Source organism: Carassius carassius, chromosome 39 (assembly GCF_963082965.1).
Source record: "Carassius carassius chromosome 39, fCarCar2.1, whole genome shotgun sequence".
Classification (NCBI taxonomy): Eukaryota; Metazoa; Chordata; class Actinopteri; order Cypriniformes; family Cyprinidae; genus Carassius; species Carassius carassius.
The window spans coordinates 12,926,725-12,938,872 of NC_081793.1; the positions used below are offsets into that span (position 1 = coordinate 12,926,725).

The 12,148-nt window shown below is 34.3% G+C and overlaps 1 protein-coding gene across 1 annotated transcript; it reads right to left on the minus strand.

Annotated features, from left to right (window-relative positions):
- Positions 1–8,846: 8,846 nt before the first annotated feature.
- On the minus strand, positions 8,847–11,262 carry LOC132121032 (parvalbumin, thymic CPV3-like). The gene is made up of 5 exons (XM_059530221.1): positions 11,079–11,262; positions 10,592–10,659; positions 10,343–10,475; positions 9,532–9,641; positions 8,847–8,949 (listed from the first exon to the last, which is right to left on the minus strand). The coding sequence occupies exons 2-5, from the start codon at positions 10,650–10,652 to the stop codon at positions 8,924–8,926; spliced, it is 330 nt and encodes a 109-aa protein (XP_059386204.1). The 5' UTR covers positions 10,653–10,659; positions 11,079–11,262; the 3' UTR covers positions 8,847–8,923.
- Between the last annotated feature and the right edge of the window lie 886 nt (positions 11,263–12,148).

Consider the following 12,148-nt stretch of genomic DNA (forward strand, 5'->3'; position numbering starts at 1 on the left):
ACGGTTGATTCATTCAGGAACCAAACACCGTCATGTTATGGTCATGTTGCTCAGAGACGCAAAACAGTGTTGTGGCTGTGTTTGGAATAATTTTTTTGTTGGCGGAAAAGAGCAAAAGCAGGCATGGTGCCTAAAACTTAAGTCTCTTGATATTAAGTTATTGTTTATTTAACTGTTGTATAAATATCAATATCACAGATTTGTAGCATGTAGATTTTTTTTAAATGGCACGTGTGATATTGATTAAGTATATGAAATGATATAAATATATTTTTCTGCCCCTTTATCTTGAATTATGTGATCATTCTTAATGCATATAATAGACTGAATCATACAGTGAAAGAACAAATGCACTAAAGTTAAGTGTAGTCGTTATGCATAGGCTACACTCGTGTGTTCTGTGTTTTTAAAAATAAGTTTTCAAGATGAAGAAGAAATTCAAAACGTCAAATTCAATATTCTGAAATTCAAATCACAGAAATTCAGATCGTACATTTTGGCCATTTACTTCGGTGACCAGGAGGGGACATCTTCGGTTCATTTAGTTTTGTCAATGACCACTACATTAACTTGTGGGAACATGGTAATATGTTATGGCCACGAGTAGGGGTGTAACGATTCACTCGTTTTCTCGATGCATCGATTACAAACCCTGTCGATTCATATGCATCGATCTTGAAACATGATTTTTGAATCGTGAATCACCGATCTTGGACAGTAATCGATTCAAAATGCTAAGAATCGAATGAATCGCGATTTCTATAGCGATTCAATGCTTTCAAAATGTATACACATTAAATTACTACACGCACGAATTAATGGAGACCTTGAAGAGTGTTCGTGAATCGTGCCTCTTATCTGTCCTTCACGCGCTCCACTGTTTACCGACTGAGACTGTCACAGGATTGCGCTCGCGCTCCGTTTGTCTCTGACGCAGCTGACGTGTGATCTATAGGACTTGTGGCCAGTAATGCTAACGTGAAGTAGTTTTACTTTTCTGTAGTTTGTCAATGGCTCTCTGCATCTTACCGACGGAGTTACCGGAGCCGTCGACAGCTGTATTTATTGCATGGACGGAGCAGAAATGTAAGTGTCTAAATCATACGCAGAGCATTAACAATGACCTTGAAATAAGAACGCGAGATTTATCTGATAATCAGATGCATGAAAGTAGCGTTTGTTTCATTAGCAAACAGACATCTGGCACGTTTTCTCTCAGAATCATTCGCTGATGGAGAGGAAAAGTTAAATAGAGATGAAGACGTGTTCACACTGAAAGAGAAGCGATCTCGCTCTCATAGACGTCCAGGCTATATCTGTAGCTAAACTGAATAAAAGCAGAATGAACTGATGAAACTAAAAAAAAACCACAAAAAATTTATGAATGATGCAGTGCTAATGACATTTATTACAGTACAGAAACTATAAAGTATATTTTCTACCTTATTCTGTGTAGAAAATTTAAATAATTGCTAATTAAATGTAGCCTAGTATATAAAACAATCATAAAATTGCCATTAGGAAAAAAATATCGATTACAAATGATTGATTATTGTCCAGCAGTGTATTTGATTTATTACAGCTAATTAAAATTAAAAAAGAACATAATTCCTTGTAAAAAAAAAAAATAATAATAATAATTATTATTATTATTATACAGGCTACATACATAAAATGATTGTATTTGACATTTCTGTCACTTCTGAAATTATGGCTACGCCCCTGGTGTGACAAAATGTTAGCTTATACATAATACTCTTTAAGCTCTTTTTTAAAAACTTGGCTTACATACATTTTTACGTATGCCATGTCGCATCATAAACTAGCATTTAACAATGGACAAAAGGTTTTTTTTTCGTTTTTTTTCTAACCTATGGTTCTCTAACCATAAATGCTACTGTAATTTGCCCCCTGACTAAGCATTTAAAGAATTTAGTAGAAGCATTTAAATAATCCCGTGAATGCACTTAAAGAATGCAGAATCGAATCGTTATAATCGAATCGAATCGAATTTAATTGTGAATCGAATCGAATTGAATCGTTCTAAATTTGCAAAAATCGTTCTTGAATCGAATCGAAAACCTATGAATCGTAATCAAATCGAATCGCTGCCTTGCCAAAGATTCACAGCCCTAGCCACGAGGTTATTTTGTTGAGGTAAAGAAATCCTTATGTTGTGGTCACGAGTTTAATGTGTAAATAAACCTGCATGACAATAGCAATCTGCAAATATCAGATATGGATTTATTAATAATTTATCTTGAATTAAGAAATTAGTATATTATTGTAGAAATTATTACATTATTAAATGATTAGATATTAGGCTAATCATTGGCCTAGGCTACTGGACTGCATGGGCGCAATGTAGACAGCATTCAAATGAAGTTCATCATGAATAAATGTTACTTAAAGTACATAAAATAAAATTACAAGAAAACATTTTTATCCATCCCACATTTTTGTAAGTCCATTAACTGATTGTCTTTTCCCAGTAACATTTGAATAGTATTATTATTTTTTGTTATTTTCCCTTCATTTTGATCTCTTTACTTAACGTTCTGCACAGTTTTTGTAAATAATAGCCTACTGTGAATGCTCGACATGCCTAAAAAGCTTTGATTATGCTGTATGACTGGAATTTTTAAGTGCAGTTTAAAGGTTGAATTTAAGTGTAATTATATATTTCATTTTATTTTGTCTAATTAGCAGACTATTATAAAAACAGTGTTTTGTTGGGGAATTAATCATTCGAGTAGTTTCATTTGTAAATGTAGTGAACTGAACATGTCCCCTCCCGGTCACCGTAGTAATTAGCCAAAATGCTTTGTTCGACTTTTCGGAGATCATCTACTCTTCCCTGTGGATATCTCTGACCTCTTTTCTGTGCGAACTGAAATTCAACATTTTGAATTTTAGAGTATTGAATCTGATGTTCTGAATTTCTTCTTCATCTTGAAAATGCATGTCTATAAAACTCCGCCATAACACGTGTTAATTAATGTTTTTAATTTCACGTGTTAATTAATGAAATTAATGTGTTTAATTTCAAGTGTTCAATATTCACGTTAAAAAAACTCAAATCTAAAACTGTTAAATGCCACATAATATTCAGTTTTGTTATATGACACTTTTCAATAATTCAAATTTACACAATTCAAATTCAAATAATTTTGTCATATTTTAAGCTCCGTAATTCTTGTGACACTTGTTGTTTCTGTTGTTTCTCACAAAAATGTATTCAATTTTCAGACCATGCCAGTCAATGATCAAACAAGCATTTTGTTTTCAAAACCAGTTTCCAGTAAAGGAAACTACAGAATGATTACACAGTTTATGTTACATTTAAGGTCCATTGATGATTATTTTATGATATTTTTTCTAACAATTGTCTTCAAAACATCATAAGGAAAAGCAAACTGTAGACTCACATAAATAACATAAATAATTTCATTTATCTTTAAGTTGCCTGTACCTTTAAAACCGTGTTCCTGTAGTGGGTCTCAAGTTCAAAATATTGATAATAATAATAAAAATAACAAGTAATAATAATAATTCATATTAAATTAAGGGAAGAAAATTTGGATACTTTATAACTGGGGGGAAATGTCCAGTTAAAATTAATTCATAAATGCTTCCGATTTTTGACATGTAATTTTCTGGCAATTAAGAAAATACTAATAATTTTCAAATATTTTACTTATGTCAGCAAACATTCTGACAACTAGACTATGCCACTAACCAAACAACCAAAAAATGGTTCATCACATCCCCATGTGACCAGCATCATATGATGTTATTTTCATGTGAGGACTATACATTTTGAACACATTTTTGTAAGTATTCTCTTTATTTTTCAATATGCCATATGTAATTTAACCTTCTATGTGCCAGTTGAGACTGAGTGTGTGTGTGCATGAGCTACAATATGTGTAATAGTTAACAATATGTCCAGTCAACTTTTACTTTTCTACTTTTTTCCCCTTCTTTTTTAATCTCAAAAGCAGTTTCTCATATCCTTTCAGAGTATATAATTTATTTGCACAAAGGTTGGAATTTTGCATTACATCTCTTTAAATGACCAAACTTATGTTTAAGGCAGATTTATATATAAAAAATAAAAATAAAAATAAACAAATATTTCCTGTTCTATATAACTGTGCTGAGAATATCATATGGATATCTGCTCTGGCAGTGGTTGTGGATACTGGCTTGTAAATGGAAAGTTGCAAGTGAAACAATTCTAACATTTGAACTGGTTACCTCTGGCTGAATAATATGGAGGATAAGCTTTGTAGCATAATTGCAGTGTAAGCTCCCCCATTAGTTGTTTGTTAAATCTTACACATTGGGTCATGCATGCACACTGGGATAATCTGAGTGGAGCTGAAGCCATTAAGGCACATGTTTGCCTGGCTCATTTTGGTCTCTGGCTTCAGTGCAGAAAGGGGATAATCAGAAACCAGGATTGATGCAGCATTGTCTATTCCATTATTCTAATGGGCTAAGCGGTAACCTGAGCGGGATATCCTTGCCATTCAGTATTGAGAGGCTATCTTCACTGAAACTTATACCTGCTGTCAACCTTTTGTACCTACTTAGTCTGCTTTACATTTGAACTCCCTTGTTTTAAGGCTTTGATTGCATCTAGGATTTGAAGGTTTATATTCTGCAGTGAGCGATTTTGTATTTATTGATTAGAATGATCAATGAATAAAATGCACTGCTTGCAAATATAAACAAAGGACCCAAATGAAACAGCTTGACAAAGATCTGTGTACATCAGATGCTATGACATCTTCATCCATGCTGCCAGAACCACACATTTGTGAAATATTACATCAAATATCAAACGTAAACAACCACAATCCCAGTCTTAAATTGGGTATTAACCACAATCCCAGTCTTAAAATCCCAGTATTAAATTTTCTCAGTATTTTGATTTTTTTGCACCCAATTTTCAAATTGACCTAGTTGTATCTCAGCCAAATATAGTCCGATCCTAACAAACCATACTTTAATGGAAAGCTTATTTATTCAGCTTTCAGGTGATGAATAAAACTCAATTTCGAAAAATTTACACTTAAAGGGATGGTTCACTTTCAAATAAAATTTTGATATGTTTTAGCTTACCTCAAGGGCATCCAAGATGTAGGTGTCTTTGTTTCCACAGTAGTTCCCATTTTAATATTTTTAGGTCAAACCGTTCTTGTCTGTGACTCATATAATGGAGGTCTATGGTCACCACCTCAAAGAGCATGCACAGAGGAGTCCAAACTAAACAATTCCCCATCGCAAGTACACATTGATGACCTAAGACACGAAACGAGCGGTTTGTGTAAGAAAACAAACAGTATTTACATAGTTTTTACCTCTTGTACACAACCACGTCCAACTAATCTGAGGGCGCGCGTGCTTCCTGTTGTTGTGTGACGTGTGCGCGTGCTCTGGCTTAGTCTGCGCAAGCGCGGAAAGCCCCGGAAGTTATCTCTCGTGAGTGTATGTCACTCATTGTTTACACTTACTGTCTGGTTTACACAGAGATTTTGGAAGTGTTACCTTTCACTGTAAAGATCTAAACATATTTAGACGTACAGGAAATTGCAATGGAAGACAATTTAATATATCAACAGACAACGTTGAATTTTTTTCACAACCATATTTATTTGAACCAGAATACACAGATCAAGTACTCAGGAGCGATCCGCTGCAGCAGCACGTCTTCAAGCCTCAGAGACAGAGATCTCTTCAAAATTGGTGGTGTTTTAGTAGCAAGTGTTGTGAGATGCCAACAGAAGTGGAGAGCATATGTTGTACGAATGGAACATGGGTAAACAGTAAACAATGAGTGACGTACACGTGCGAAAGATGACTTTCGGCGGTTTACGCGCTTGTGCAGACTAAGCCAGAGCGCGCGCACACGTCACATCAGGAAGCATGCGCGCCCTCAGATCAGTTGGACGTGGTTGTGTACAAGAGGTAAAAACGATATAAATACTGTTTTCTTACAAAAACCACTCGTCTCGTGTCTTAGGTCATCAATGTGTACTTACGATGGGCAATTGTTTAATTTGGACTCCTCTGTGCATGCTCTTTGAGGTGGTGACCATAGACCTCCATTATATGAGTCACAGACACAGACATCTTGGATGTCCTTGAGGTAAGCTAAAACATACCAAAATTTGATTTGAATGTGAACAATCCCTTTAAGACTGGTTTTGTGGGTCCAGGGTCAGATATTGGTCACTGTAACAATCTAAAGTAAGTCAAGTAAAGTTACCTTCTTTTGGTATTTAAACTATTGAGGGCATTAGAGCATTCTTAGTATAATGCATTTATTGTAACAACAATCATTCAATCATTCACAGCACATATATCTATTTAACACTGCAGACATATAATTGTAAGGTGTAAAATGGCAATGTTGAAATGTGTAAACAGGTTTAACTTGCTTTCTATATGAGCTCAAGATTGGCTTTACTTGACTGTTTGTTCCCATTTTGTGGTAGTTATTAGTTTTTTCAGGGTCATTGAATGCTACCGTCCACTTTCAGAGGTTTTTCAGATGTACTGAGTATGTAGAAGTTCAAGTTCATTTTCTTTGTTTTGTGCTTAATGTGTAGTGCACAGTTGAATAAATTTGATTGGAGACCAACAGCCAATCACAATTGACCTTTAGGTTGATTTTGTGGCACACTTGTAACGCTGTTGTAAGTTGAGCGAGCGTGTGTCAAGAGTTGAGCGCGCACAGTATTAAGAGGTTGAGAGAGAGAGAGAGGGACTTGACAGGAGCGCAGAGAATAAGTTTGTGAGAGAGCACCTGAGTAAACCGCATGAGAGGGGTTATTACTGCATGTCAATATGGATAATAGCAAACAAGCAAATACATTTATTGAGCACGGAATCGTTTTTTCTTTGCTCAAGTGATTTTTTTTTTTTCGATTGTTAATTTCTGTTCAAAATATAATGTAATATGCTTGCACAATATAGTTCTCTGTGCTCAAAACGTACAATTACTCAGGATTGAGGCACAAAAATAACGCCATAGAGCTGGGCCATGTGTGGCAATGACAGCACAAACAACATGAGGGCCGAGTGTTGATGGGAGGAGTGTGGCCCAGATGAGTCAGGTGATATGTGGCCCAAATCAGGCTAAGATCTGGCAGCATATTATGTGACCCATGATAAAGAAGATAAATACAATATTGCCTGATAATGGTTAAATGATCACATACATTTTAATGAAGTGTAGTATTGTTAAAATGTAGTCTTTGAAATGGCAAGTCAAAACAGAATGAAACATTATAATTTAAAAATTAAGCAAATCAGGCAAGTGCATTAAACTGCACTTCATTATAATTTTATTAAATTTTATATTATTATTCTTGGTACAAATAATCTTAGAATCCTTACATGAAAAGACAGAGAGAGAGAGTATTTAACCGTTATCATGTAATATTTATTTGCTTTACTATGGGACACACACTGATCTATAATAGAGAGTGAGAGCACATCATTTATATTAGTATGCTGTCATGCACAACCATTAAATAAAATTATCATGAAAGTATTTATTTTTATTTAAATCCTGTATCCATTTGATGCTTGGTTTGAGGAACAGATCCAAATTCAAACTGAATTCAGGACAGGTGAAAGAGTCGAGGGAAAATTCATTGAGTGGCCCGGATCTGGGCCAGAAGACATTTCCTATGTGGGATGCTGGAGGTTGCCTAATTAAGAAAAGCTGCAACTTCTATGCAAATATCACAGAATCCACTGTATCAACTAGACATGTGCGATGCGATATATCACGGTAATGAATATGCACGATATTGTGGGCACTTCTAAATACCTGAATAATTATATATTACAAACTATTCAGAATTTGGAATGCATTTGAACCATACTATTCTCATCAATTGGTCAAATTGCACAACACAGTTGTATGCTGCTAGAAAGGTGCATGTGATGTAAACAAGCACGTAAGAGAAGCACATGGGGGAACACGTGAGAGACGCGCTGAATGAAAGCACATTCACTCTCTGACAGCAGGTGGCGCTAAACTGCAGAAAATGCAGTCCTTACCCTTGAAACACCACAAATAAACCAGCTGGACTACTTTCTGAAACATATTTAAATAATTTTAAATAGCCATTCGATTTGTGTATTCCCTATGATGTTCATCACAGTGCTAAATACTTAAATACTTTGGAACATTCATTAATTTTAGGTATATCAATATTTAATAACACGTTGTTAAAATCGAATGTTGCAGCTTTGTTATTTAATGAGCTAACATGAACTAAGACTTGTATTTTTTTTAACAAAGATTAATAACTTCTCTAGCAAATGTAGCTATTGCTCATTGTGAATGTTAATGGTTAACTAATGAGGTCTTATTGTAAAGTGATACTGATTGGTCTTTATAGTTCTTTTGCACTTTAATCTGTGTAAAACTATATATTTATTTCTCTATTGCTTTATTGTATTTAAATGTTCAGTTATTTTTGTTATAAGAAAAAAGTTATTTAACCTGTTATACTGTATTATGACCACTTTTTTAAATTTAAATTTCAAAACCGTGATAATATATACCGTGATAAAAGCATGAGCAATTAATCGTAACAGGAAAATTTGATACCAGCATATCCTTAGTATCAACACAAGTAAATCTTAAATGATATGTGCATTAATATAAAGCAGATTTAAAACACAGTGAACCAGATGCATCGGTTTAGTGACTTTTATTTTCCCTGAACAGTTATGTCATTGGTCATTTCGGGTGAATGTGGGACAACAAAACAAGACACAAGTATTCAAAAGTCAAGTACATTTACTTTATGTGCTGATTCTTTTTTTTTTTTTTGTAATCAGGTGTAAAAATTAAATGAATGATGAGGTTTCAGCTTATAGCTGAGGGAATTTTTCAGGATAACACCATAGTCTGGAACTCTGTAGAGAAAGAGGAACATCAGAATTAAAAATTTAGTAAAATAACTTAGAAAATGATATTATAATAAACTGATTTAATTCCAAAACAAAACATTTCTGTATAGCTCTCACATGTGTTTCAAAATGTGCTAAAAAGGTGATTGATCAGTTTAAACAAAAATTCAGTGAATAATGCATATTTCAGGAGATATTTCTCAGTAATTTACATGCAGCTTTTTGACTTGGTATTGTCTCAGTGTGTGCATGACTGTTACTCAGGATTGAAATAATAATTTGAGGTGACCGTGGTCTTTGATCCTCTTATGCAATGCAGTGATAGATTTGTTTTCACTAGAGTTTCCATAATCTAAGACCGCAATTAAATCTTAGCACATCTTTGAGTAATGAGCAGAGAAAATTACATAACAGACAAGCAAAGGACAGAAATGATTCCCAAATAAAAAAAACATTTAAAAGCATTTAAAGGGACATAAATCTGAAATCGTATTAACTGTGCATACAAAATGGTAGAGCATGTAGATGCACAAAACACAATTAATAAAAGAAATTAAAAAACTACACAATCTACTGAGAAAACATTACCGTCTACTCCAATTCGGCCATCACTATCATCGTCTGCAGCTGTAAGGAGGCTCTTAATCTCCTTTTCTGTCAGAGTTCGTGCCCCTGGGAAAAATCGCTGGAGAAAGAACCTGGTTCACACAAATCCATTGATGAGAAGAATGAAGTGCTGCACAGCGGCTGACTCTCCTAATCCAAGCAGCTCAGCATTTTAGCCCATTTTTAATTTGAGATCTTTTTTTATGCATCCATTTGTTTCAGCCTCATACAGCTGAACTCATCAATCAAATGATCAAATATGATCTCTTTCACCTGTCCTGGCTACAATGTGAGCTAAAAAGGAAACCCTTCAAAGGACAGTTGTGAATGTCATCTCTCCAGCCCTGGGTTAGTTTTGCTGATGTCATTATATAATGCTGATAAATCACATAAAGCAGGGACAGAAAAAAAACAAAAACATAATGGCAGCATCTCCATGGATTACAATTGAAAAGGACTTAGTTTAAATGGAACTCTGGTATTATCAGGTAAGACAAGGACATGTAATATAAAGCTTTAACAGAAGTAATTCTCTTTATTCACCGGATTTCATGTATGGCTATTACGAGCATAGTATTTTTAGCATTAGAAGTGTTTTCTCTGATCACACTGAACAACAAGGCAACATATTGAAGCCATAAAAGCTTTAGGAACTGTGACTCGAGTAACATGAAATCACAACAACATAGTCTATGGCTTTCTATCTGCAGATTTTGTGGCTTTATCATTGAAATTACATCACATCATCTGTGATGCATTACACATGAATTCAATACCAGCCAGAATGACATACTTGAGCTCAGCCTCCTCAATGAATCCACTGTTATCCTCATCTATGATACGGAAGACATCCTTCACCTCTTGAGGAGTTTTCTGGCTCAGGCCACAAAGTTGGAAGAACTTCTTATAACAGAAGGAGTCTGGAGCTGTTGGAGAAAAAGCAACATTATAATTATTGTCATCATTGTCTCAACATGAAACAATTAAAACGTGTTTATCATTATTATTATAATTTATCATTATTAAATTATTTTATGCATACCTTGGCAGTCTTTGACAGCATTTTGAATGGCATCAGCCGAGAGGATGGAAGTCAGTGACATTTTCAAACTGTAGGAGAAAAAAAAAAAACTTTTTTTTTGTTAATCTTTATTAATTTATTACAAAATTATTCCAATTATGTATTTGTACACATTTGTGAATTTATATAGATTCAATATAAATGAAAATGAATTAAATTCACATAAGAGCAACATCAAAACTGAAGAGACATTAAATGTGCAGATAATTTGAAACGTTTCCAAATCATCATCGCGCATTTTTACACTACAATATCCTATTTATTCACTTCTACTTCTCTGTCACTCACCTATTGCTGAAATAAAAGACTTCGAATTTTAAGTAAAAAATAGATTTTTTTAGTAAAAATCCAAAACATGTGCAGATATCCGGGACAACGGTGATAAAGTGGGCTATAAGAGTTTCTATGTGGTAGCCTATGTGATGGTAAGCGGAAAGCAGTATCTGACCTGTGAAGATTTCTCCTCGCGCTGATCCAGAGTAAAAGAGGTAAGGCTGTGTGTGAATCCGCGCCTCATCCACTGACAACTTATATATATATGTACATGCTAATGGGACGGACAATGAGAGATGCTTGGGTTACCTGTGCGTGTATCAAATTCGTGTTGCAAGGCTCGACTTGAATTTCTTGCCTAATTATCCTTTACTATTTAAATGAGCCTCGGAACCGAATGCACACACACCTGCACTTCGCCCTTAATATTGTGCGTACTAGAATGGAAATAAACTCTCCGCGTGTGTGTGTGTGTGTGTGTGTGTGTCCCAAGGGTGCTGTTGTATAGATAGATAGATAGATAGATAGATAGCTAAGTGCTTACAACTTTAGTTGTGCATTGGACATTTTCGTAATCGCCTGTGCCAGTCTCATTGGACATTTAAATAAATAAATAAAATTTAAATTATTTTATGCATGCTAATGTTTTGTATTTATACTTGGATAAACACACACACATAAAGGCATATATATATATTTATATATGTAGCCTATGTATGGACAGGTCAACCCTGTGACCCTGTTATCATTTTGTACAATAAACAAACTGATTACTAAAAGCTGGATACTTGTATTAATGATCAGCATTACACTAAAATGTTAACTCACTTTATTTAAAGGAATAGCCATATATAACAAAACAATTCACAGTCTTCACAGTTAGCCAGAGATAGTACAATGTGATTTATTTATCCTTAAAGACATTTATTTCTGTGATAGAACATTTATATCTTAAAATTTGTTTGATGCATGAAATCATGTTATAAAGATGAAAAAGTTTACACATTGTATTGGTTACGTATTTCTTGTGAACTGTTTGACCTCTCTTGTGTGAATCACCTTTGATCTGTTTCACAAGATTTAGTTAACATCGTCACGTATTTTGTGCCCTATACCAGTTAATTAACAACAATACTGTATTTGGTGCTGATGTACAAGTTTTGCTCTTTCACAATAATACATGCTTACTCAGATTCTTATTGTATGATTTAATGTCAAGGTTCCTTTTGCAACTTAAATATAGCT